At 47.4% G+C, this 27457-nt stretch overlaps 2 protein-coding genes across 4 annotated transcripts; both read right to left on the reverse strand.

Annotated features, from left to right (window-relative positions):
• Positions 1-1016: 1016 nt before the first annotated feature.
• Positions 1017-4621, reverse strand: ALDOC (aldolase, fructose-bisphosphate C). The gene is made up of 9 exons (XM_058704603.1): positions 4498-4621; positions 3318-3439; positions 3018-3229; positions 2852-2906; positions 2597-2757; positions 2393-2476; positions 1988-2162; positions 1662-1861; positions 1017-1513 (listed from the first exon to the last, which is right to left on the reverse strand). Exons 2-9 carry the CDS (start codon positions 3427-3429, stop codon positions 1418-1420), a joined length of 1095 nt encoding a protein of 364 aa, XP_058560586.1. The 5' UTR covers positions 3430-3439; positions 4498-4621; the 3' UTR covers positions 1017-1417.
• A 641-nt stretch (positions 4622-5262) lies between these two features.
• SPAG5 (sperm associated antigen 5) lies at positions 5263-27271 on the reverse strand. 3 transcript variants are annotated; one of them, XM_058704578.1, is made up of 24 exons: positions 27150-27271; positions 26783-26908; positions 19885-20972; positions 19608-19782; positions 14528-14602; positions 14196-14288; positions 13970-14104; positions 13632-13751; positions 13420-13512; positions 13204-13317; positions 12736-12829; positions 12384-12531; positions 12202-12304; positions 11879-12012; positions 11541-11679; positions 7702-7813; positions 7448-7534; positions 7064-7184; positions 6843-6954; positions 6386-6466; positions 6066-6221; positions 5904-5978; positions 5692-5772; positions 5263-5459 (listed from the first exon to the last, which is right to left on the reverse strand). In XM_058704578.1, the coding sequence occupies exons 1-24, from the start codon at positions 27198-27200 to the stop codon at positions 5388-5390; spliced, it is 3585 nt and encodes a 1194-aa protein (XP_058560561.1). In that variant the 5' UTR covers positions 27201-27271; the 3' UTR covers positions 5263-5387. The 3 variants fall into 3 exon arrangements, with proteins under 3 accessions (XP_058560561.1, XP_058560562.1, XP_058560560.1); XM_058704579.1 differs by having other exon boundaries at positions 14196-14285; positions 19608-19785; XM_058704577.1 differs by having other exon boundaries at positions 19608-19785.
• Between the last annotated feature and the right edge of the window lie 186 nt (positions 27272-27457).

Consider the following 27457-nt stretch of genomic DNA (forward strand, 5'->3'; position numbering starts at 1 on the left):
ATCACTTGAGTTTAAATCCTGACTTTATCACCTCACCTGAGTGATCTTGAGAAGTTAATTAACTAACCTCTCTGTGCCTGTTTCCTCATATTAAACTAGGGATGGTAATAGTATCTACTTCATACAGTGTTGTAGTAAATGAGTTAGTAAATGTAAAGTGATTAGAATAGGGCCTGGCAGGAGCACATAGCAAGTGCTATATAAGTGTTAGCTATTTTTGTTAATATGAGGTCAGGTCACACTGGACCTACATTCCCATATTGCAATAATTTGGTGGGTGGAGCATTGATTGCACACTTTACACAGAGCATGGGCTGCCCAGTTCACACAGAACATGCCTAGCAAGTTCTTTCAACTTTTCATCCCTTCAGACGGCCCCAGGTGTTTGATGTATGTACCCCCCACACCCCAGCCAAGTGGTCAAAGTTTAGCATGAAACCTCACCAGGGCTTCCCTTGCCCAGACCCTCAAATTGGCCTTCTCTGTGCCCTCATCTCCCCCAAACGGGAATGGGCAATAGCCCTTGGCAACCTCCTAGGTACCCTGCTCCGTCTGGCAGTCCTGAGCCTTGGGGCTTTTCCTTGCTGGGCAGGAGACCAGGTGTTCCTCCTGCAGTGCCACCCCCACCCCAGCAGAATGTGTCAAGCCCCAGCAGGGTTCAGCACACAGAAGTGAGCGACTGCCATCCCCCTTATCCCAGTTTTGGGCCATTCGCAAAAGCTGCCTTCAGGAATTGCACAAGTCTCGCCTTACTCCATCCTTCAGACGCAGCCTAGTGCCTCTGATGTGGCGGTCCTGAAAGACCTGCAGCCTTCCAACTTTGGACATTAACCCGCAAGAGCTTGAGCTGGGAATGGTGACTGGGTGTGCCCCTCCCCTCAACACTTCCAGCCCAGTAAAACTCAAAACCTACTCTGTCCTCCACAGTCAGAGGGCCCAGGCAGTCAGCCGAAATCAGAAACCGAGAAGTGGGCGTCTGAGGCATCTGATGTGTAAAACAGACAGACAAAGTAGCATGTTTTGCTACCATTTATTTGCTATGTGGTATGTACCCAAGGTGTGAGTCATGTCTGGTGTCCTATCCTCTGATCCCAGGAGAGAGGACAGGCAAGGAAAGCCCAAGGAGAAACTACCACATCATGGGGAAATTGTGGGGGCTAGCAGAGGCAGGGGGAAACCGAAGCATCCTGCTCTGGCTTCTAGCAACTTCTTCTGCCCTCAGTCATGAGGGGCACCCCATCCATCTAATGGTCCCAGGTGGCAGCAATGGGAGAGGGGAGGGGAGGACAAAAAAGGAAGATGACTCCGTGCTGGATGCAGGCATGTCTGCTCTGCATGACTGTTTGGCGCTAGCCATTACTATAGGTGAAACTGGGTGCAGGTGGCCAAGCCAAGGGCTGTGACATGGGATGCGTACTCAGTAGGCATGGTTGGCAATGTAGAGGGACTGTGCCGCTGCTCCGCCATCTTCTCCACTGCCTTCATACTTGCCCTGGGCCGCAAGCCCATTCACCTGCAAAAGAGCAGGTGGGAGGGGGGTTCGGGGGGAGTAAACAGGCTGACCCAGCCCACAGGGGCCAAGCCCTGCCCAGGCTGTAACCTCTGAGTGCCCCCTGCCTAGCTATACCCCTCTCCCCCAATCACCACCTCTAGCTCCCAACCTCGGCCCGCTTGATGAACTCCTCAGTGGCAGCCCCAGCATTGTCTTGTTGCCCTCTCCAGGCATTGAGGGCAGAGGCCTGCAGGGCACGCCCATAGGAGAAGGTGAGGGCCCAGGGCCGAGGAAGGGGGCAGCGGTTGATAGCATTGAGGTTGAGTGATGCTTCCTCTTCACTCTGACCCCCAGACAGGAAGGTCACTCCTAGGGTAGAGTAGAGAAGACAAAGTGGTCAACTCTCAAGTTTTCTAGGGTACAGGACCCATGAAGACCACAAGAACCTGAGGATGGGTCTTAGGGATAGGAACAGGTTAGGAAGCACGGTGGTACCTGGGACAGCCGGGGGCACAGTGCGACGCAGGGCAGTGACAGTTGCCATGGCGATCTCCTCTGGGCTGTATTTAATGGGACAGGCGTGGCCAGGGGTCACCATGTTGGGCTTGAGCAGGGTCCCTTCAAGGTACACGTGATGGTCACTCAGGGCCTTGTACACGGCAGCCAAGACCTGGGGAATCAGAGGTTTACTAAGGTTCTGGACTCCTGTTTAACCCTCCCTGTTTAGGGGAAGGTGAGCCATGACTGGGAGGGTCAGTACAGGCTCAAATTCACAGATGTGTTCTTGGATGAAGTAAAAGAATGCTTGGGGAAAGTGCTTGCATCTAAGCCAAGGACTATGGGGAACAGGCTCCCCTGTCAGACTGTCCTTGCAGTGTCTGTAGCCAGGTGTGGACTCACCTTCTCCGTAACATACTGACAGCGTTTGAGGTCATGGTCTCCATCAGGCAGGATCTCAGGTTCCACAATAGGCACAATTCCATTCTGCAGGTAAGAGCAGAATAACTTGGGAGGGGCAGTAGGTAGGAGGGGAGAAAGCCCTGGTAACCCTCTCCCCACTAGGCACAGGGCACCCATCTGACCCCCCCTCACACATACACACACCTGCTGGCAGATGCTGGCATAGCGGGCCAGCACGTTGGCATTCTCCAGAATGGCAAGTGCTGAGGGTGTGCGCTCACTGATTTTCAGCACGCAACGCCACTTGGCAAAGTCGGCACCATCCTTCTTGTATTGGGCACAGCGTTCCGAGAGCCCATCCAGCCCTGTAGGCATAGTGCCAGCCTCATCACTCTGCCCCTCTGTGCCAGCATCAACCATCCAACAACCCTGTGGTCCTGAAGCCCACCCATCCTGTACCTTGAGTGGTGGTTTCTCCATCGGTCCCCGCTAGAGGAACTACACCCTTGTCAACCTGTAGGGGAAACACAGGCAGAAGGCTGAACCCAGGCAGGATTCCCCTTGTCACCTCTCTCACACACACCTATTTCCATGTTCAGCCCCCATTGAGGGCCAGTGGCTGCACCTTGATGCCCACGACAATGCCCTTATCCTGGATGGTACGAACGAAGGGAACACCACTGTCATCTTTCTGGTACAGTGTCTCATGGAAGAAGATCACCCCTCCGATGCACTTCTTCACACGGTCATCAGCACTGAACAGGACCTGGCGGTACAATCGGCGGTTTTCCTCTGTGTTCTCCACTCCAATTTGGCTCAGCCGCTTGGCCATGCTTCCTGGGGGCAAACAAAAGAAGGGTAAGCAAGCTCATCCCCAGGGCTCTCTGGCCACCTCTACCCCACCTAGCCACAGGCCCTGACCTACCTACAGACTCATCCGCGGCCAGAATGCCTTTGCCTGGGGCCACAATCCGAAGGGCGATGTCAGACAACTCCTTTTTCTGCTCAGCAGAAAGGGCTGGGTACGAGTGGGGCATGGTGACAGCTCTGTGGAATTGAGGCAAGATATAAAAGCTGGACCCGACCTACTACCTCCTCTGCTTCCTCTCTTGGCCATATGGGCCAAATGGCCTCCCCCCACCTCCCAACCAGCATGGAGCTAGGAACAAGGCAGTCGTCCTTGGCATAGGTCCTGGGCAACACAGTGGCACCAATCCCTCTGACAGCTAGCAGGCTTAGGGCCCCAGTTCCCACATCTCCTTTTGTCACTGGTGGGCACCCTTCCCAGCCCTGGGGAAAGATGCAGGGTGGGGGTGGGGACGTGAGCGGCCCCGAAGCTACAGGTCTTCTTGTGAAACTACTGCCCAAACGAAGATCCAGTCCTTCTTTTACTGAATTTGGCCCTGTGAGGTAGGGCATGAGCCCTGGCCTTTCCAGTTGCCATTTGTCAGCCTCAGCAGGGCCCCTAGGGAAAAGTGCACTTACTTCCCAGGCTTCAGAATGAGGCAAAAGTACCTATCACCCCTCTTCCTGCACCTTCACGGGGGAAAAGTGGGGGACAAGTGGGGAGCAGGAGTGGCACAAAAAATTGCCATAGGCTTCTGTTACCGCTTCTTTTCCATAGCTCAAAGCTGTCGGTCATTGCAACCGAATGGGAGCAGAGGATCAGGGTTGAAAGGAGTGAGTAGAGGGCCTGAGGAAGGGAGGAAGAGATGCAGGAGCAGGGGGGAGACCTGTGGGGAGTGGATAGGGAGGCAGGCTAACTAAACCAGGGGACAGAGAAGGCAAGACAACGGGACAAGGACTTAGCCCAGGAAAGGGAGCAGGCTGAGATGAAAATGGGCTGGGCGGGAGAGGCTGACCCCAAGGAAAAAATCCGGTAGGCAGAGGAAGACTGAAGTCGGGGCCTGAGGGCTGAGAGGAAGGGGTGCTGTGGATGTGGCCGAACCACAGGGTTTGGGGTGGACAGAAAGGAGACAGGATGTAAGGAGAGAGCTGAGAAGGCACATCCAGTCACCCTTGGGAGCAGGCCAAGGGGGACAGAAGTTAGAGTCATAGAGAGGAAGCGGAGATGCTGAGCAGCTCCGGCCTCGCTCCAGCCTCACCTGTCCGCAGCGAGTTAGCAGCGGCAGCCACAGGAACAGCGCGGATTAAGGTCGGCGACAGCTGTGGCTCCCAGCTCAGGCTCCGATAAATGAGGCTGCGGATGCCGCAGAGCTACGTGACACCCCCGAGGGGCGGGCACCTCCCCGCCGTAGCCACGCCCCCTCCCCCAGACTGGTGTCCTAGCAGGGCCACGCCCACAGAGGCGGGGCGACGAGGTGGAGTGACTACACGGCCAGGTTCTCGGAGGCTGTTGTCCCCTCCTACCTCATGGAGCCCTGCCAATAGGGCCCCAGGGGCAAGAAACGGCCTTGCCCTCATTTCTGCCACAATCGCCTTCACCGTGTGCCCGGCACTGTGCTGGATGTTGGGGATTGAGCCTGGTCTGGTGAAGGAGAGTCGCCTAACCAGTCACAACTGGTGAGGTAAGGTGGCACCAAGAAAGGGTGGCAGTCCAGCGCAGGGAGTAGGAACTGAGTTTCTCTGTTCTCGTGCCCTTATTTACCAAGACCTAGCCTAGAGGGGGATGGAGAAGGTAGGAGAATGAATCCTCTTCTGTCCCGCCCCCAGGCTAAGAGCCAGGGAACAAGCAGTCCAGTGCCTAGAATATTGAGGAAGCAAGAGAAGGGAGGAGGGGCAGCCAACTTTGGCTCTGGATGCAGCCAGAGGGTTGTGTGAAGGGTGCCTAGGGAAAGTAGGCCAACAAGCTTCTTTGACCTCATCCACCTCCCATGCCCCAAAAATAAGATTCAGTTAACCTGAAGAAATACATTAAATATACTTTATTTAAATAGCATTAAACATAGCTAGCTCTATGCCGGTTGGTCCTGATGTTGGGGTAAGGAAGTATAGTAGGTAAAAAGGGGTGAAACGGATTCGAGCTTTCAGTTTCTTAGCTCAGAAATTCCAGCAATCCCTGTAGCTCCTTGCAACCCCTCACAACCTCTGGGATGGATAGCAGAGTCTGCAAAAAGAAACAGAAAAGGCAGCTCAAGGTCACAAGTCCAAGGCTTTCAGCCCCAGGGAGCACCAACTGAGTTAGAGGGGAGAAAGCAGAAGCCACAGGGAAGCCTGCAACAGTGAGTCAGGCCCAGTGCTCAGCACTGGCTGAAAACCAGAGCAATGCTCATCAGCACTTCCTGGGGCCAAGCCCCGTGCCAGGAGACTTAGCTGCATCAACTCCTTCCCTCCTTTACCTCATAAATATGCTGAACGATGTCATCTAGTTTCTTTAATTCCTTGTCAGAACGCCGAAGATTCTCCTCCAGGATGTTTCTCTAGAAAGCAAGTAGGTTGCATTAAGTCCTATACTCAGAAGAACAGCATAGCTTGTGGGGCAAGGAAAATATGGCAGACCACTTGCTAGTAGTAGTGGGAAATGGCCCTGGAATGACAAGGGAATTCTTACATGGCTCTGGAACTTGACCATGAGTTTTGCCTTCTCATTTTTCATCTCCAGGAACATCACCCTTAGCTTGTCCACCTGTAGATATGTCCAGATCAGCAGAGGCACAGCCTAGGGTTCCCTCCAGGTGCCCAGCTCCTTTGTTAACTCCGAGTCACCTCTCACCTCTTGGGAGAGCCACACTTTCTCCTGGATCCAGTTAGTGGCCATAGGCTGACAGTCGGGATTCAGCTGACCTGCTAGGGTCTCTTGTAGCACCTTAGTCTCTGTCTCCGCACGCCGAAGTGAGCGGGTGAGCTGGGTGACCTCCTCTCTAAGGCTCTGGGGATGAGAATGGAGAGGTACCCAGTGCCCTCAAAGGGCCTCTCTATCCTTTTTATCCCATGTAGTGGACAAGGGTAGACCAGGGGATCTAGTTCCCATATTTGAGATTCTAGCTATCAATGACACAGAAGGGAGATGGCCAGGCATCATCCTGAACGTACTATGAGCTCGCCACTCTTGTCTATCTGCTCTAGGATCTTCTCGTTCTGCTGTTTTATCACTTCCTGGAGCTCCTTTTCATTCTGTGAGGGAAAGGGAGGTAAGAAGTACTGGAAGAGCTGGCTTCTTTGCAGCCCTTGCCAGGAGATAGGACCCATGTTTAACTCCAGTAATACCAATTGATAACACCCCAGTTCTTCCTCCAGGGCTATGTTAAACAGGCACATTTCAGTGTTGAGAGAGTTCCGCCAGAGTTCCTGACTTCTAGGTCAGCCTGGCAGATGGGTCAGCCCATAGCTAATTCCCAAACATGTGAAATGTCTGACCCCAGGAAGGGCAAAACTAGGGCAATGGTTGGAAAATCCCCACCACCCAGATTCCTAGAGAGACCATGGCTCCCAGTGGGCCAGTAGAGCTGCCCCAGTTCTTGATCGCCCCACTTTCAGGCCCCTCCTTCACCTTGTAGCGCAAACACAGAGCCTGGTTCAGCTTCTCTATATCTGTTTCCTTTGCCTTCTGGGCTTCCTGATGTTGTTCTTCCTGGGCCTGTAGCCTAGCCTGCAGATCACAACTAGGGGAGGGAAGAATTCAGCATTATTTCTGTCTTCTCAGGCACTGGCTGGGCCCTTGACCTATCTCACTTGACCTGTCCTCTCTAATCAAGACTACCCTCCACTCACATCCTTCGCTGCAGAGTCCTGATGGCTTCTTCTTTAGACTCTTGCAGCAGAGAACACAGGCTTTGCAGCTCCAGAGTCATTGTACCCATTTTTGCCAGGCTCTTCTCCATGCCTGGGGTCTCTGAAAGAGCAAGTCCTAGCTGGAGATAGAGCCCTTTGGCTCTGGAAGGAAGAAGTGTGTGTAGCCATCATTGCCACAACTCTTATCCATGTTCCCCACCCATAGGATTTGAATGTCCGGAACACTGCAGATCCCAAAAGGCAGAAACAAAATGAGCCCATGTAAAATTGAGGTTTTTAGAGCAAAGCACCTCTCACTGCTTTAGTCTTTATCATTAGTACCAGATCTAGAAATGAGGCAGGATCCCTGGAGCCCATCCTAACCTGTAGGCTGAAGGGAAACCATTGAAGCTACTCTGGTGAAAGCACTCTTGTCACTTCCAAGCACGGGCACAGGAGCTGCTTCTGGCTCTAAAACAAAAACCAACCAAGGTAGAAGGCTCCTCTGGTGACCCAGTCAAGGGTCTGCCATAATAGAAGCCAGGGAGACAGAAGTCTGTTGGTGGGTATCTTCAACAGCTGAAGATATCAGGGGCAAGGTCACAACTTTCCCACCCTTAAATTCCAGGGCCTTTAACCTTCATCTGCCATTGCTGTCAAGATGTTTCCCAAGAAGGCACTGTCAGCAGGTGGAGGGTATTCCTGGGTAGGAGCACAGGCTGTGCTTACTGGGAGGGTCTCTGCTTCAGCCTAAAGATAAAGGAGAAAAATTATCAGCTGCTCTTCAGGGTTCATGATTTCCTAAACTTCCAGGTACTCACCAGCCGTCTCCTTTGGAATGTTATTCTATCTCCTCCTTTTTTTCTCTATCTTCAACTCCTCAGCAACTTTCCCTGAACAACTTCTCTCACTAAAACAATAACAACTAAAAACAGAAACCTTCTTCTTACCTTAAATCCCATCTTAAAATTGCCCTTTCTCTTTCCCTTCTATTAAGAAAAAAGAAAAAGAAAAACAAACAAAATTAAAAAAACCCTGCATTTCCTGTGGCACCTGGGTGGCTCAGTCAGTTAAGCGTCTGACTTCAGCTCAGGTAATGATCTCACAGTTCATGGGTTCGAGCCCCACGTCAGGCTCTGTGATGACAGCTCAGAGCCTGGAGCCTGCTTCAGATTCTGTGTCTCCCTCTCTCTCTCTGCCCCTCCCCTGCTCATGCTCTGTCTCTGTCTGTCTCTCTCTCTCTCAAAAATAAACATTGAAAAAAAATTTTTTTAAACCCCAAAAAACCCTACATTTCCTGCCTAAAATTGCCACTATCTACTGACTCCTTAGCCCACTACACTCAGCCTTTTCTGCCCCACCATTCTACCAAAATTCTTGTTTGGTTCACCAACAAGAATCCTTACTTTCAAGTGCAATGGACACTTTTCAGCTGTTTTACCTGACCTATGTGATAATCGATGACCATGTTTTTCCTTTAGAAACGTCCTTTCCTCAGCTTCTGGGACAGGACTCTCTCTCCTTCACAGGTAGGCCTCATACCTTCCTATTTCACCTACCCATAGGTCCTTCCTTAAACTCTTGGGAGTCCTTTTGGTTCATCCTTGGCCTTCTTTCTACTCTAATCCATTCCTCATGTGGCCTCACCTTGGGAACTCCACAACCTCCACTTCTATGTGGATAACCTTCCAATCTGTCTCTCTCAACTGTATTATTTTCCCAATCTCCAGACCCAAAGGCTCAAATCCCTGTGAAAATCTACCAGAATGCTCCATAGTTAATCTGACATTCAGATGTATAAAGCTGAGCTCACCATTTTCCCTGTCCCATCCCACCAAAAATTGGTCCTCCTCCTGTATTTACGATCTGAGAGGGGGGGCTGGAGGTGGCAGCAAATTAAGCCTGCAGTTCAAATCTGGCCTGCCACCCATTTTGGTAAATAAAGTTTTATTGAAATACAACCATCCCATTTATATACATACTGTCTATGGCTGCTCTTGAGCTACAAAGGCAGAGTTGAGTAGTTAAGACAGAGACAACATGGCTCACAAAGCCAAAAAGATTATATTGTACTTTAGAGGAAAAGTTTGCCACCCTCAGTTCTAGAAAGCATCATCATCTTTCCAGCAATCTAGAGATAATCATTCACTCTTGCAACTTACTCCTACACCAAATTGGTCTATTATTTCTATTTCCCTAATAGGTATTGAATTCATCCAGTCCATCCTCTCCTCTACCTTTTATAATTGCCATTAGTTCAAGCCTTCAGGCCTCTGGCCTACTGTCCTAGCCTTGTCTCCATGTCATTCTTTTTTTTTTTTTTTTAAGTTTATTTTGAGAGAGAGAGGGAGATGGCATGCGGGGCTCGATCCCATGAACTGTGAGATCATGACCTGAGCCAAATCAAGAGTCGGACACTGAACCGACTGAGCCACCCGGGTGCCCCTCCTTGTCATTCTTGCCCCATGTAGCTCTTATACTCTATTTATGAAGAACTACTTCCCAGTCCCCAAACTTGCCAAATTCCATATGAGCAGGGCCCTGCCTTGTTCACTTGTAGTCCCAGCACCTCATCCAGGTCATGTTACAAGGTAGATACTACAAAAAAAGTACACACAGTATCTCTCTGACTTTAACAGACTGTTCCCCTCTACCTGGTAGGTCTTCCTACATAATCCCCCACCCACCTTGGCCTTCAAACTTCCAAACCTGAAGACTGCCCAATTGTTACCTGCTTTGAGAAGACATATTAACTGTCAAAGGTAGAACCGATGTTTTTTCTGTACTCCCACAGTGGTCATCCATGCAGACATCTATCATGATCACAAGTCAAGATGTCAAGTTTACACCTATCTGTCTTCCCTGTAAGACTGTGGATTCTTTGCATTTCCTGTGCTCAGCACACACTGGGGTCAAATCATAAGCACTTCCAGGTTTTAGGACCGTGGGTGTATCTTTTACTATTGAATAAGCTAATTAACACTCTATTCTTTTTTTTTTTTTTTAACTTTATTTATTTTGAAAGAGAGAGAGAGAGAGAGAGAAGCAGGGGAAGGGCAGAGAATGAAAGAGAATCCCAAGCAGGCTCCATGCTGTCAGCTCAGAGCCCAATGCGGGGCTTGATCCCATGAACCCTGAGATCATGACCTGAGCCAAAACCAAGAGTTGGCCACTTAACCAACTGAGCCCCCCAGGAGCCCCTAGGTCTCTATTCGGAAAGATATCAACAGTTTATTGTTTAGTGTGCACTGTGGGAAAGTCAAAGAAGCAAGGCTAAATTTCTGCTTTCTTTAAATATAGTCTAGTTGAAGAGACCAGATATCCAAGGGAAACTAAGGCAAGTGCAAAAGGGAGAGCAAGTTCATGACGAATACAATAGGAGATTACGGAGTCCATGTGATTGTGGAACATTTCAAAGAAGGTGAAATAGGAAAATAAGTAAAGGAAAAGGTATTTCCAGTTTGAAGACAGAGGAAAATGGACGTGGTAACAGCCCAAGCCTGGGTGTGAATAGAAATGGGACCTGTGTGTAGTATACAGGCAGTCTAGTTGGAGTAAAGAGTTCATAACAGAGAGGTAGGAGACAGATGAAGAAAAGTTTAAGTGACAGGATGAAGTCTTGTAGGCAACTGAAAGTCAGTGACGGTCAGAGACGAAACAAGAGTAGCATTTTAGAAAGACCATCCTATATAATAAAGATACAACTGGAAAAACTCTCAGTAAACTAGGAATAGAGGGGAACGTCCTCAACCTGATAAAGAATATCTACAAAAGCCTATAGCTAGGGGCGCCTGGGTGGCTCGGTCGGTTAAGCATCATCTGACTTTCGCTCAGGTCACGATCTCACAATTTGTGAGTTTGAGCCCCACATCGGGCTCTGTGCTGGAGCCTGCTTCGGATTCTGTGTCTCATTCTCTCTCTGCCCCTCCCCCACTTGTGCTCTGTCTCTCAAAAATAAATGTAAAAAAAAATTTTTTTTTTTTAAATTTTTTTTTTTTTTCAACGTTTTTTTTTTTTTATTTATTTTTGGGACAGAGAGAGACAGAGCATGAACGGGGGAGGGGCAGAGAGAGAGGGAGACACAGAATCGGAAACAGGCTCCAGGCTCCGAGCCATCAGCCCAGAGCCTGACGCGGGGCTCGAACTCACGGACCGCGAGATCGTGACCTGGCTGAAGTCGGACGCTTAACCGACTGCGCCACCCAGGCGCCCCAAAAAAAAATTTTTTTAATTAAACAAATCCTATAGCTAACATCATACTTGATGAAGAGAAACTCCAAGCTTTCCCTCTAAGATCAGGTACAAAGCAGGGATGTCCCCTTCTACCCCTCTTTTTCGACATCATAGTGGAAGTTCTAGCTAACGCAGTAAGACAAGAAAAGGAAATAAAAGATATACAGATTGGGAAGGAAGAAATAAAACTGTCTTTGTTTGAAGATATCATTGGAAGGGAACAGAAGGAACCCCTGGATCCTACCTTCTCCTTTAGTTTTGCCTGTAGGAAGAGAGTCAGTCTCTGGAGTCGCTCAGTCAGCACCCCTAGCTCTTGGGAATACTGACGTGTCTTCTCCAGGTCTTGTTCCTGGTTCTCTGCTATGGTACTAGCCAGTTTAGCCCTAAAATAAGGAAGGAACAGAGAAAACAGCCAAAGACCAAGCAACCTTCTCCGAACACCTCTCCCAAATCCCCATACAGAGCTGCATTCAAAAAGGGAAACAAGACACTCTCTTCCTTCTTGGAGACTTTAGCTTCCAGAAACGTTCCCGGGAAACATAAACACTTAGCAGGGGAAGCACCAAAAGGTAGAAATCTTACTTCAGGTTCTCTACAGTGTCCTTGAGGCCCTCACACTGCAGGCTGCGCTCCCGGAGCACTTCCAGTGTGGTTTTCAACTGACACTCGACCTGGCCCAGCTCTAGGTGAGCAACCTGATTCTCTTGGTCTGCAAACTGGGGACACAGGAAAAGGAAGGCAGGCAAGGAGCAAGAGAGGGAGGGGAGAAAATGAGACTAAGTGGGAAATTTTAGAGCCCCAGGAACAGAGGCTTTTTCCGGTCCACGGTCTCAAACCTCACCTCAATACCATTAGGTGAAAGTCACACTCCTACCAGTTCCCCTGCCCCAAGCCACATTTCTTACCTCCAGCGTCTCCTTCAGGTCCTGCACCTCCTTGGTCAGGACAGCTTGTTGTTGCTGCAGCTCTGCCTGCATGTGTTTTAGTGCCACCTCTTCCTTTTGCCATCTGCCAGAGACCTTATATTAGACCCCTTTAGTCCTATATCCTGGGCGCCTACTGCCACAATAGCCTGATCAGAACTCACTGAGTAGCCTGCTCCTCATTGCTCTGGGTAAGCTTGCAGACCAACTCATCCTTCACGGCCAGGTCCTGGGTACAATGGGCATGCTGACTCTGTAGCTCTTTTAGCTGACTCTCCACACTGGCCAGAATCTGCAGCTGAGCCCGGAGATCTAAACCAAAAGTATCCTAATTGACACTACGTAGTCATTAGGCCAAAACCTCCCCATACTTCTGCTCTAAAACAAGTGCTCTAGAGCACCCCCTGGCTCTACTGTCACACCCCAAGCTTCAGCAGGGCACAACTGCTTTCACATGTGCGCGCGCAGACACACACACACACACACACACACACACACACACACACACACCCCTACCTGTTGCTAGGCGACTGTTTTCCAATTCCAGTTGTTCTATTTGGCCTTTGCACTCCTCTAAATGGGTAGAGACTTGTTCCAGCTCCCTGGAAACCTAGGAAGAAAAGATCGTTTTTCTCCCACAGGTTTTCCTGAATCAGGAATGCTAGGACTCAGCCCAGCTTCTCTTTCTGGACAGGACAGCAAAGCACCTTGTTCCTGGGCAGCAACACTGCAGAAACAGGCTGGTCCTCAGGAAAAAGTAGAAAGAGGAGAAAAGTTGCTAAAGAAGGTGCTAAAGAGCAAAGGAAACAACTGGGCCCAAGGCCATCTATAGTGAAGGGACCTGGCTGGTTTCCAAACCCAGAGTGAAAAAAAAAGACAGGTCCAGTGTAAGAGGCTAACGATACCACTCATTAGAAAGTCCTTCTGAAGAGAAGGAGGAAACTAGGCCTTAGGCCTAAGTAGTCCCCCACTCATGGTTTGTACCTGCTGTTTTTCCTCAACTGCAGCATCACGTTCCTGCAGGGTCTGCCGGCTCTTGGCTGTGAGTTTCTCTGTGAGTTTTCGAGACCGGCTCAGCAAAGCTGTCCATGTTTTATACTACCGGGGGAAGCAAGCAGGCCAGGGAAGCACGTTTGAGGCAAGGCTCCCAACAGGGCTGACTGTGCATAAAGGAGTGATATGATGGCCCCAAATACTCACATCCAACTGCATGGATATCCAGTCCTGTTGTAAGTTTGATGTAAGACTCGCTGTCTGCTGACCCAACTCTTCTTGCTCGGTATGAAGCCCTACCTACACAAGAAGGATTGACTATGGAGATCCTTTCCTCTGGAAAGAACAAAGTGGGGAAATATGGCCATCCTCCCAGTATGTCAGTATGGACCCCAGGAAAGAAAATGCCTTCAAATTACCAGCTGGGTCTGGGTGTCCTTCAAAAGGCCTCCGAATTCCCCCAAGGAAGCCATGTCCTGTTCCAGCTGGCTGATGCGCTGGCTGGCACGTGCACAGAAAGCCTCTAGCACAGTCTCTGCCTATTAAGGGGAGAGGTTGCGAGGACATGGTGGGCAGAGGAGTGAAAAAGCACAAAAAGCCATAACACTCCACCATTATTTAGTTTAGTTTAGTTCATTACTCCTCAGAGCTGGCAGTTCTTAGGCCACCCACCTGTGTCGCAAGCGAAATTTATGTTCCTGCAGGAACCCTGAGGAAGACACCTCCCACATCCAAGAACAAAAGCCTGACACCTTACCGCATCCTTGCCTCTGACGGCCATTTCCTCTTTGTGTTTCGCCTCCTCCTTTTCTGCTTTGAGGCTCTGGAGCCTTGCCTTCAATTTCTTCAACACATCAAAACAGCAGGAGACCAAGGTTTCTGCACGCCGAGACTACAAGACAAGACTCAGACATGGTGTCTAGTTCCTTTTTTTGGCTTTCAGTCTCACCAGAGGCCTCTGCGTTCACATTCATGCTGCTTACCTCCTGACTCACGGTAGTTTTATCTTCCTCTAAGTGCAACAGAGACAGATGAAGCAAGGATATCAGCTCTTTGGAAACCAGCACCCATGACTGCTGTAGAGGGAAAGGTGGTTAGGCTAGATCAAATAAAGTCACTAAGTAGGAAGTAACAGGGACACTGGGGAGGAAAACCACTGACCCCAATTTCAAGCTCCCAGGAGGGAGATGTGCTTAACAAAGGTTTGGAAACCTCCCTTTACTACCATAGCTGAGTATCACCATTTGCTAACCACCCAGGGTTTTCCATGCTTGATGTTCACAGGAGACCCAGTGATGGTATAATCAAAACTTACCATGGCATTCCTGGCCTGCTGCAGAGCCTGTCCAATCTCTTGACTCTCCTGAAGATGCTGAGGTTTCTTACTTATCTAGTCAGAGAAACAAAGTTGTGCCTTTTGCATAGGCATCATTCACAGCCAGCACCACATTCCCCCTCCCACCCACTGAGACACAGGAGCCTCTCCTATTAAAAGCAAGAGCAAGGCTCACAGCTCAATGAGGCCAAGTTAAAAAAAAAAAAAAAAAAAAAATCGAGGCACATAAAAATTCCTTTTCAAAATAACCTTATTTTTTTTTTCTAACTATAAGGATGACATGCATTTATTGTAAAATTTTGGAAATATAGAGTGAATAAAATGGAAAAAGAAACCATTAGTTTTACCACCTGGAGCAATGATTATATTTTGAGAGAGAGAGAACACAAGAGGAGAAAGGGCAGAGAGAAGGAGAGACAGAATCCCAAGCAGGCTCCACGTCATCAGCACATAGCCCAATGCAGGGCTCGAATTCAGGAACCATGAGATCATGATCTAAGCCGAGATCAAGAGTCGCACACTTAACTGTGCATCCAGGCAGGCGCCCCTGGAGCAATGAATCTTACCAACAGTATAGCAGCCACCCCCAAAAGGTTTCCACATAACTCCAGAGATTTCCTTACTATAGGGATTTGCTATAAGTGGAATATATTACTTCCCTCAGGTGTCAGAGAGAAAAAAAGTTGCAGACTGATTTAGAAAGAAACTACCATATTCAATGAATTTTAAGATGATTATCTTTTTACACAATGCCACTGAAATTGGTATATATCTTAATATTGATGGTGTTTTAGGTATGATAAATGATGGTAATGCTTAAGAAAACTACAATTGAGATTATAACATAAAAATGAATGTGTGGTCCTGCTTTTATTATTAAATTTTATTATACTAATGTTATTTAGCCCTGAATTTCTTTAAAAAAATTTTTTTTTAATTTTTATTTTTTTATTTTTGAGACAGAGAGAGACAGAGCATGAGCAGGGGAGGGGCAGAGAGAGGGGGAGACACAGAATCTGAAGCGGGCTCCAGGCTCCGAGCCATCAGCCCAGAGCCCGACGCGGGGCTCGAACTCGCGGACCGCGAGATCGTGACCTGAGCCGAAGTCGGACGCTTAACCGACTGAGCCACCCAGGCGCCCCTAAAAAAATTTTTTTTAATGTTTATTTATTTTTGAGACAGAGAGAGACAGAGCGTGAGTGGGGGAGGGGCAGAGAGAGAGGGAGACACAGAACCTGAAGCAGGCTCCAGGCTCTGAACTGTCAGCACAGAACTCGATGCAGGGCTCAAACCCATGAACTGTGAGATCATGACCTGAGCCAAAATCGGATGCTCAACCGACTGAGCCACCCAAGCACCCCTATTTAGCCCTGAATTTCTATTTACTGTCCTCACTGGAATAGCCTGAAACTGGGACATCTGCTTAGGGGGACCTATCAAAGTAGAGTACCACCCATTTTTAACTTCTGGTGGTATTTTACCTCACATTGAAACTTCTCAGAGATTATCTGAACTCTGATTTCCTTTCTTTAAAAACCATGACTGCAGGGGGAGGGAGGCAGTTCATGAGTTCGAGCCCTGTGTTGGGCTCTGTGCTGACAGCTCAGAGCCTGGAGTCTGCTTCAGATTCTGTGTCTCTCTCTCTCTCTCTCTCTCTCTCTCTCTCTGCCTCTCCCCCGCTCACTCTTGCGTTTTTTCTCTCTCAAAAATAAACATTTTTTAAAAATTGAAAAAAAGGGGGGAGGGGCACCTGGGTGCCTTAGTCGGTTAAGTGTCCGACTTCAGCTCAGGTCATCTCATGGTTTGGGAGTTCAAACCCCACATTGGGCTCTCTGCTGTCAGCTTGAAGCCTGCTTCAGATCCTCTGTCTCCCTCACTCTCTGCCCCTCCCCAACTAATTCTTTCTCTATCTCAAAAATATACATTAAAAAAAATTTTTTTTAAAGAATAATATTGGGGCGCCTAGGTGGCTCAGTTGGTTGAGTGTCCGACTTGACCTCAGATCATGATCTCGCGATCTGTGGGTTCCGGCCCCACATTGGGCTCTGTGCTGACAGTGCAGAGCTTGGAACCTGCTTCAGATTCTGTCTCCCTCTGTCTCTGCCCCTCCCCTGCTCATGCTCTGTCTCTCTCTCTCTGTCAAAAATAAATAAACATTAAAAGTGGGGCGCCTGGGTGGCGCAGTCGGTTAAGTGTCCGACTTCAGCCAGGTCACGATCTCGCGGTCCGTGAGTTCGAGCCCCGCGTCAGGCTCCGGGCTGATGGCTCGGAGCCTGGAGCCTGTTTCCGATTCTGTGTCTCCCTCTCTCTCTGCCCCTCCCCCATTCATGCTCTGTCTCTCTCTGTCCCAAAAATAAATAAAAAACGTTGAAAAAAAAAAATTAAAAAAAAAAAAATAAATAAACATTAAAAGAAATTTTTTTAAGAATATTACTTTAAAAAAAAAAAAAAAGGATATATCCGAGGAAGAACTACTGAGTCAAAAAGTTTGAAATGCTTTAAGGGTCTTACTTTCAAAAAAGGTTGAACCAATTTATATATCCTACTGACAACAGGACAATACTAGCCAGCATTATCTATTTTATTATTTACTATTTTGTTAGACAAAAATAGCATCTCATTGTTTCAATTTGCAATTCTCTGATTACCAGTAACTTTCTCAAATATTTATTAGTCATTTTTATTTTCTCATTCTCTGTCTATTCGCTGTGTTGGCACAGATAAAAATTAGTATGCTATGCAGAGGACTTTCAAGTTCTGAGAAAAGCAGGGAGCCGTCATTACTGCTGAAAGGCAGCCATCGTCTGAGACAAAACCCACTGCCGGAGCAGCAGTGCTGAGTCACGATGTTACAGAAGTCTGGATTTAAGGAGATAATCTTGAGGAGTTCACCACTCCCTTCCCCAGCGAGGCGGTCATCATTCCCTCCTGCATTGTGCAGTGGGGCACGGAGTATTCTATGAGTACAACTAGTGCTCAGAGGTGGGCAGTCAGGCAAGTGATGAGATTAGCGTGAAGGGGGCACCCAAGCGGCAAGGACAGGGCATTGTGATGGGGAATGGCTGAAGGTGCTGTCACTTCCCCTCTTTGGCTGTGCTTCAGTTGCCTCCAAAGGGATTTGGCAAGTTTCAGGGAAAGAGGGTACAAGGCCGACTCAGGGATGGGGAACAAGGTCAGGATTCTGGCAAAAGGTAAAGTCTTATTTTGAGGATATTTTCAACCCAAGGTCTTTGGGCGTCTGGAGACCATCTCTTCTTAGCAGCAGCCACCCATTACCCCAAAGGCCCCAGTACTGAGGCTCTCCATTCCTTCCCTGGACACCATTCCCTTCCTTCCTCAGTCTGTGCTGTCACAACCAGAATCCTCTAGAACAGTAGTCTTTAAACTATTTTTCTCTCAGATCTCTCAGAATAATTTTGAAAGACTGAGTACGCTTAAGTTTAAATTGTTACAAAGGCTATAATTTCAACCATATTATAAACACCGATAATTTGAAATAAAACTGTTAGATCACTCTTAAATATATCCAGTGGTATACTACATCTAGCATAATGATTTAAAGCCTATTTGATGCCATTAAAAAAATGCACCAACCAGGTGCTTGGGTGGCTCAGTCAATTGAGCGTCTGACACTTGATCTCAGCTCAAGTCATGATGTTGTGGTTCATGAGTTAGAGCCCTGCATCGGACGCGGTGCTGAGAGTGTGCAGCCTGCTTGGGATTCTCTCTCTCTCTCTCTCTCTCTCTCTCTCTCTCTGTTCCTCCCATATGCGTTCTCTCTCTCTCTCAAAATAAATAAATACACTTAAAAAAAATATTTTGAAAAAAAATATTTTGAAAAAAATGCACACTCTTCTTCTTTTTCTTTTTTTGAGAGAGAGAGAGAGAGAGGGTGCAAGTGAGCACCCAGAGGAAGAGAGAGAGAGAGTAGCAGGGCTCACTTGAAACAGGGCTCACGTTTTGTTTTTGTTTACCCAAAGCAGGGCTTGTGTTCACCCAAAGTGGGGTTGGTGATCACCGGATGCAGGGCTCATGCTCACCTGAAGTGGGCACGAGCTCACCCGATGAGGGACTCAAACTCACCGACCGTGAGATCATGACCTGAGCCGAAGTCAGATGCTTAACGATTAGGCCACCCAGGCACCCATGCACAAACTCTTCTTAAACAGTCAGACATTTTTTATCAGCCCTTCTCCTTGAAATTGCATGTTTACTCGTCTCAGACTTTTATCCTAATGTAATATATCGTAAGTCTGTAACATACTTAAAGTCTATTATTCATCAATATCGCTGCAACAGCAGAAGTCCATTTTACTAAGAATTTTATAGGGAATCGTCTGTTAATGAAATGGGTATAGCTTCCTTCCCCATATTAGTTCATGTGTCTGTGGATTACTGTAATTCCTACAATAAAACATGGCTCAGTGACAATTCTATACCTATTTCTTTTCTTACAGATATAAGCACTCAGAATCGTCTTCACATAAATAATGGGAGGAATGGAGGTAGGAATGGAGAAAGAGAGGAGGGCGTGTCACCCAATCTACGAGCTCCTTTGGAGATCCATGCCAAAAATCTCATAGTAAACTTTCATCAAAAATTTTTAATGATCCACAAATATAATTAAAGTCTTCCTTCAATTTTGCTGACAGCATGCAAAAATGGTGTTACATAACCATTGCAGTCATTTGCTTTCTCAGCATGTACACAAACATTTTCTATTGTCCTTTGATTGCTATTCCTTGACAATGTAAGATTCAGGATAGGTAGTAAATATGCTGTTCTTCAGTAAAGGGGGCAAGGGCAGTTGAGAATGGGGAAGTAGGAAAGAAAAAAAATTGGTCAAAAGTACATGTGGAAGATGAAGACCTGATCTGATTCCTTTAAAATTCTAGGAATCCTAGAAACTGATTCCTTTAAAATTTTCCTTGTATGTATTCCCTCGGAAAGTCTTGATGTATCCCAGGAGTAAAGTGAGTACCCACAGCTTTAAGGGATTTTCCAGATCCTCAGCATACATATTCTAAGGAAAAGGGCCCACTGGGAAGAGCTTTCTTACCCCACTGGGAGAGGTGTCAGTCTGTGTGCTACTGTCCTGAACTTCTGAGTGAGGGACAGTCAGCTGCCTCTTCCAGTCCCGCAGTTGGCGGGAGAGAACCTCCAGAATGACAAGAGAGTTCAGCAGGTTATCTTCCAGGTCATGTCGAGATAAGGCAGTCAGATCTGGAGGATGGCTGCTGCAGCAAAAGAACATGAGGAGAAGAAAGGGAAAGGGATGGGAGTGGCAGGTCCAGATTAATGGAACCCAGGAGGCACAAAGTTACAGGGACACTTACCCCCATAGGAGGTGCTCTGTCTCAGAAGTATCATCCTTGATGTCCACTGGGCCTGTCTGGGAGGTGTTTGTACTTTTTTCCTGCGCTGCCGGGGGAGTAAACCAAGTCCCCACCGAGCAAGTAGGGTAAGGGGTAGTGCCAATGGCTGCGTCCCGAAGCACAGAGGGGAGGGATAAGCTCTGGCGGAGATTTTCCAGCATGACCGAGGTATTCACACCTTTTTCCAGCCAAGCCAGTGGGGACATCCACGGCCCTGTATCAGAGACAAGAATCCTACCAGCATCTTTTACTGCTGGGCTTGGAGCAGCCTGGGATTCCATTTCTCCTGGATTTGGGGTCAGGGATGTGGATGGAATATCTTCCATACTTGAGACAAGTGCTTGTTCTCCTAATTCAGCCTCCTCAGGGAGTGTGGGAAAGCTCAGTTCTCTTTCCTCTACAGCTCTGTGCTCTACAATTTCCTCCCCTGGGTCCACATGAGTGCCAGGGAAATCTGCTGCTAAGGCAGTTGAAGGGGAGAGCCAGAGCATGGAGGAAGGCAAGAAGGTATTACTTTCGGAAGGGACTAAGTCCTCGGGCACAGCCTCAGTCCTATCATCCCTGAGGCTTTCTTTGGAGCAGTGTGGCTGTTGCCCAGAACAGGGATTTGGCAGACACTCCAAGACATGGGATGGAGGACGCTGAAATGTACATTTCTCAGACGTAGCAGGAACAACTTCTGAAAAGCTGTCTTCTATGCAGGCCGCCACCCCCTCTCTTAGCAGATCTCCTGGCCTCAAAGACTCATCTGGGGAGAAGCTGTTTGTCTCTGTCATGGAATCTAAATGAGCCTCAAGGGTAACTTGCTGTTGCCCCACTGGAGAGGATACGAGGACCATGGTTTTAACCACATTGTTGTCCAGTGGGTCTACTGCTTCCTCAGATGTTTTGGGAGTAGAGTTGGTTTGGGGATTCAGATCTACGAGCCGCTCATCTGATTCATGCTGACAAACTTCTAGCCACTTTGAGGGATGGCTGAACTGTTCTGAAGGGGAATCTGTCCTCTTGGCATTGACAAAATCCACTGGTGATGCATTGTTGTTGCCTTCCTGCCAAAAGAAACAAAAGCAGTTGGCCAAGGCAGTCATTTCTAGTTCCCAACATATAATTACGGGTATAGGATACTGTCTGAACACAAAGAGTTTTCATTACCTCTGCTTAGGTAAAAATTGGCTAAGCCTGGCTGCTCACTAAAGAAACCCTAACCTAAACCTAAACTAAACCCTAACTAAAGAGGGGCACCTGGGTGGCTCAGTTGGTTAAGCGTCCGACTTCAGCTCAGGTCACGATCTCACAGTCTGTGAGTTCGAGCCCCGTGTCAGGCTCTGTGCTGACAGCTCAGAGCCTGAAGCCTGCTTCAGATTCTGGGTCTCCCTCTCTCTCTGCCCCTTCCCTGCTCATGCTCTGTCTCTCTCTGTCTCAAAAATAAATAAAAAAATTTAAAAAAATAAATAAATAAACCCTAACTAAAGCTGGGAAGTCATCTTAGGTTTTTTCCAAGTGAATCAGTCTACAGTATAAACAAGGCTGCCCCTCCCTCCCATTCCTTTGAGAGAGGATCCTGAGGTAAGCTCTGCCAGACTCTAGAGTTGCTACAAGACTTTCTCTTCTACAACAGATGAAAAAGTGGGGACCAGAGTTAGTGTAATGTCTTGCTGGAGCCCATAGAGATCCACAAACCCTAGGAAAAAGGGCAACGTCAACCTGCACTAGTGACCTAGTCTCCCGGGCCCCAAGAGCTGAATGTGTCCTAAACACAGGAGTTGAATCCATTCAAACCTTGGGATTTGAAGAGCTCTAACCTTTGTAGCAGAGGAAAATGAAAAGCAGAGAGACTTCCTGCTGGTACCCTCATAAAGGACTGATAACCCCCATATGCTGGTTCACAGGGACAAAGACCCACTGTACCTTCTACCACCTGCAGGGTTGCTGGTACCTGAGACTCAATGAACAAGAAAAGGAAAATATGAATGTACTTAAATGGATCTAATAGCCAGAGAAAGGGCAAACCCTAACACAGTAAAGTAAACCCTAACAAAACAGCTGATGGGGGGCGCCTGGGTGGCTCAGTCGGTTAAGCGTCTGACTTCAGCTCAGGTCACGATCTCGCGGTCCGTGAGTTCGAGCCCCGCGTCGGGCTCTGGGCTGCTGGCTCCGAGCCTGGAGCCTGCTTCCGATTCTGTCTCCCTCTCTCTCTGCCCCTCCCCCGTTCATGCTCTGTCTCTCTCTGTCTCAAAAATAAATAAAAAACGTTAAAAAAAAAATCAAAAAAATAAAATAAAATAAACAGCTGATGGAAGAAACAGACAAGGTAAGACAATTCAAATACAGCACACATACACAAAGATGTGTTTTTTTTTTTTATGTTTATTTTTGAGAGAGAGACAGAGCATGAGCCGGGGAGGGGCAGAGAGAGAGGGAGACACAGAATCCAAGGCAGGCTCCAGACTCTGAGCTGTCAGCACAGAGCCCAATGCAGGGCTCAAACTCACGAAACACGAGATGATGACCTGAGCTAAAGTCGGACACTTACCCGACTAAGCCACTCACATGCCCCAAGACCTTCTGAAAATAATAAAAATTACTTTTAAACAACAACAAAAATGAACTTTTAAGCAAAAAAAAACTCATTAAATGAACTGAAAGAGGATGGTCAGAGTTGAGGCTCGAATTACTGGCCTGGGTAATCAAGTGGAAAAATATCTTTTTTATTTTTATCATTTTTAAAAGTTTATTTATCTATTTTGAGAGAGAGCATACATAAGCAGGGGAGGAGCAGAGAGGGAGGGAGACAGAGAGTCCAAAACAGGCTCCACACTGCCAGCACAGAGCCTGATGTGGGCTCGAATCCATGAACCACAAGATCATGACCTGAGCGGAAACCAAGAGTAGGCTTTAACTGCCTGAGCCCACCCAGACGCCCAAATGGAAGAGTATTTTAAAGCAAAGACAAAAATACAAAGAAATGTATATCTTAGGGAAAAGCTAAAAGAACTGGAAGATAAACCCACTAAACCTAACACACGAGGAAAAGAAGTTCCATGAAAAAAAGAGAACACTTATAGGAGGCACTAATTAACAAATATTAGAAGAAAATTTCTCTGAGGTAAAGACCAGAGTTTGCATATTGAAATGGCTCACCAAGTTCCAAGCAAGATTGATAAGAAAAAATAAAATTTCTGAACCATAAGGAAGATAAAACTATTTTAATATTTTTAATGAAATATTAAAGTTTCATTTTAAATGAAATTTAAATTGGGGGGGGGCAGGGGACAGAGGATCCGAAGTAGGCTCCACGGTGACAGCAGAGAGCCCGAAGCGGGGCTCAAACCCACAAACTGCGAGATCATGACCTGAGTCAAAGTCAGACATTTAACCGACTGAGCCACCCAGGAGCCCCAGAAGATAAAAACCATTTTAGAAGCTTGATATAAAGACCCATTATTGGGGCGCCTGGGTGGCGCAGTCAGTTAAGCGTCCGACTTCAGCCAGGTCACGATCTCACGGTCCGTGAGTTCGAGCCCCGCGTCAGGCTCTGGGCTGATGGCTCAGAGCCTGGAGCCTGTTTCCGATTCTGTGTCTCCCTCTCTCTCTGTCCCTCCCCCGTTCATGCTCTGTCTCTCTCTGTCCCAAAAATAAATAAACGTTGAAAAAAAAATAAATAAAAATTAAAAAAAATAAAGACCCATTATTTAAAAAAAAAAAAAATCAGACTTACATGAAATCTCATTTACAGCAGTGGATGAAGCTTTAAAAAATAAGGTTGAGCTAAAATGGGCTTCCGATATGCTGGCAATGTCTTAAATACTGACTGGGTGTTGGTTACTATGATGGGTACTTTATACAAATTTGTTAAGTTGTATGTTTTATGTACTTTCATATATTTTATTTCAATTTTGAAGTTTTTATTTCAAAGTGTTTTAAAGGAAAAGTAGAAAATAAAAGGGATGTCAAAAAGATATGAGGTAAAAACCAACAAAGAGAAGAAAGATAGCAATATTAGTAAGGTTAGAGCACTACTGTGATAAAAGACATAAGTGAAGATATAGGATATACAAAACATAAATCAGTCTGCATTAAATAGCCCAGAGACTAGGGGCGCCTGGGTGGCTCAGTCGGTTGGGCATCCGACTTCGGCTCAGGTCACGATCTCGCGGTCCGTGAGTTCGAGCCCCGTGTCGGGCTCTGTGCTGACAGCTCAGAGCCTGGAGCCTGTTTCAGATTCTATGTCTCCCTCTTCCTATGACCCTCCCCTGTTCATGCTCTCTCTCTCTGTCTGTCTCAAAAATAAATAAATGTTAAAAAAATAAATAAATAGCCCAGAGACTAAACAAACCAAAGACTTTTAGGAATGCAAAAGTGCACCTTACAGTTTTTGCTGTGTTTATCAAGTTCCTATTTATTCTTTTTAAATATCACTTAAGGAGGGACGCCTGGGTAGCTCAGTTGGTTGAGCATTCAACTCTTGATTTCAGCTAAGGTCATGATCCCAGGTTCGTAAAATCAAGCCCAAGTTGGCTCAGCGTTGAGTGGGAAACCTGCTTAAGATTCTCTCTCTCCTTCTGCCCCTCTCCCCTGCTCACTCTACCTCTAAAATAAAAGTATGATAATATATGGATGTGTGTGGATATAAACACATACAGACAGATAACACATAAAGAGATGCAAGAAAGGGGGCACCTGGGTGGCTCAGTTGGTTAAGCTTCTGACTCTTTATTTCGGCTCAGGTCAGGATCTCACGGTTCAGTTCTGATGTTCAAGCCCTGCCCTCGGGTTGTCAGCATAGAGCCTGCTTGGGATTCTCTCTCTCCTTTCTCTGCTCTCTCCTCCCCTGTACTGCACCCCACCCCCCGCCCCCGCCAAAAAAAAAAAAAAAAAAAACCAAGAAAGGATTGTCTCTCTTTTTTTTGTTTATTTTGAGAGAGAGAGAGGGAGAGAGAATCTAAAGCAGGCTCTGAGCTGTAACAGAACCCAACAGGAACGCCGGATCTCAAGAACCGTGAGATCATGACCTGAGCCGAAATCAAGAGTCAGACACTTAACCCACTGAGCCCTCCAGGTCCCCCTAAATAATCAAAAATTTAAAAAGCAAAAAATAGTGGGGTGTCTGGGTGGTGCAGTCGGTTGGGCGTTCGACTTCAGCTCAGGTCATGATCTCATGGTTGGTGAGTTTGAGCCCTGCATTGGGCTCTGTGCTGACAGCTCAGAGCCTGGAGCCTGCTTCGGATTCTGTGTCTCCCTCTCTCTGTGCCCCTCCCCTACTCACACTGTCTGTCTGTCTGTCTGTCTGTCTCTCTCTCTCTCTAAAATAAAGATTAAAAAAATTTTTTGTAAGCAATAAATAGTTATTTTGTTGGGAGAAAAACTCTTTTTGTCTATGTAGCTGAGCATATCAGGAGGTAGCAGAAGGGAGACCTAAATTCCGTTCCATTCTATTCTGCTACTGTGATTGAATGGCTATGGTTACATTCTATCAAGTTCTATGAAGATCAGTTCCCACTAGGTACTTTTCTTTTTGTCTAAGCTGTACTATCTAATATGGTAAATTAAAATTAAATAAAACTAAAAATTTAGTTCCTCAGTCACATTAACTACCAGTGTTCAATACCCACATAACTAATAGCCACCAGATTGGACAGCACAGATTATCAAACGTTTCCATCGTCCCAGAAAGTTTTTGTTTTTGTTTTTTTAATGTACGTTTATTTTGAAAGACAGAGAGAGAGAGAGAGCGCGTGCACATGCGGGCAAAAGAGAATCCCAAGCAGGCTCCAGGCTCAGCACAGGGCCCAACACAGAGCTGGATCTCACGACTGAGAGATCATGACCTGAGAGGAAATCAAGAGTTGGACGCTTAACCGACTGAGCCACCCAGGGACCCCTTTCATCCCAGAAAGTTCTCTTGGTGTTAGAGTGTTTTCAAGAAAGGCTGCTACCTTCATACATCTATTATTCAGGCCGCTTAAGATTCTGTTTTTACATTTTCTTCTTTCCTCCTCTAACCTATTTTATTTATATCCCATCTTCCAAAAATAGTTCAGACTGCATAAAAAAGAAGATAGATGGACAGATCAACTTAATGAATACAAAATCATAGTCAAGAAAGAAAAAGAAAGCAGATTTTCGTATTTCAAAGAGTAATAGTAGCTACATCTGATGATCAAATTTGACCCTGAGCTTTTTAGAAGCCAGAGCAAAAGGGAAAATATGGTAACCTACATAGCTCTCATTATCAGAAAGAAAGAAAAAGTGATTTCTTCAGGAAAACAATTTTCCCAGGCAGTTAAGTTCTAAAAGAAATTTCTTCAAGGAACCTTATAGAGGGGTCAATCTCCTTCTTTGGCAAGTTTTTACAGCGACTGAAAAGCAGTTTATACATGGGTACTTCTCTCAAGACTTTTGACACATGGACAACTCAGTGAGGGCACTTCTACCAGGGGCTAGTTTAAGTGAAGATGATCCAAGTACCCTGCCTTCCAGTGGGGTAACTTGACTCCAGGAAGAGTTCTGACTACTTCTTGGAATGGATATGAATATTGCCTCACTACCGCAGCCAACTGATCTCTGCTTGAGTGAGCCCACGTTTAGGGGGAAACCACTAATCAAAGCGATAGTATTTCGCAGTACTTTGGTAAAAGTTTAAGGGGGAAGAGGTGAGAAAAACTAACAGCCAAATAGAGGTCCGGGTTCTCAGTGGATTTCCTTTAACCACCCTAGGGCACCTCTCTGTTGGCCTGAATAGCTGTAAATGGATGTCACTAAGGTAGAAGACTTCATTACCGTTATTAATTATGTTCCAGCCTTGGCCCTCTGTTCCTCTGAGCCCTCGGCCTCGGCAGAGAGCCCAGTCGAATCTCACCTGCAGTCCCAGCTTGCACAGTGATGAAGTCGGCGAGTAGCATCCGGGGGGCCCTTTTCCAGAGTTGGTGAGGGCACCAGGCTGCAGGGTAAGTTCCCGGAGAGGAGTTCTCATAGCTGGTTTTCCCTGAGAAAGAACAGAGTGTGAGAAAGCCTGAGCTGGGTCTTCCCTCTCTAATAAGCTCCTGGGGGCAATAGGAAGAGTAGACTTCCACCCCAATGGCGCTAAAGTTGCGGGACCAATAAGACTCCACACACATCGCGGTCCCCAGGCTGGACCCAGCTTTCCCCGACACTCGGCGTCGCCGGCGTCTCCCCCACCGAAGCCCCGATCCAGCTCTCTCTGCCCCTGAGGCTCTCCTGCTCACCGACTGGGGCGAAGGCGACAGGCTAAGGTTCAGTTTTTTCACCCGCCACATTTTCACCACAGAATACGGGGTCGATCACCTCCCAGACCCAAGAGGTGACGCCATCTTCACCCGCCTTCTTTATTTGAACCCGCTCCACGCCTCCCGATTGGCTGCTGGGGCTTCGGTGCGTCGGCCCGACGCGTCCGCTCAGGGCTCGAGCCCGGCGGGCAGGGGGCGGGGCTTGGTCCGGCCCCGCCCCCACCGGCCCGCGGGCCGCCCTCGTTCCCCTGACCGACGCCTCCCCCAAGCAGCTCGGGCGTGGGCTG

Source organism: Neofelis nebulosa, chromosome 16 (genome assembly GCF_028018385.1).
Source record: "Neofelis nebulosa isolate mNeoNeb1 chromosome 16, mNeoNeb1.pri, whole genome shotgun sequence".
Taxonomy (NCBI): domain Eukaryota; kingdom Metazoa; phylum Chordata; class Mammalia; order Carnivora; family Felidae; genus Neofelis; species Neofelis nebulosa.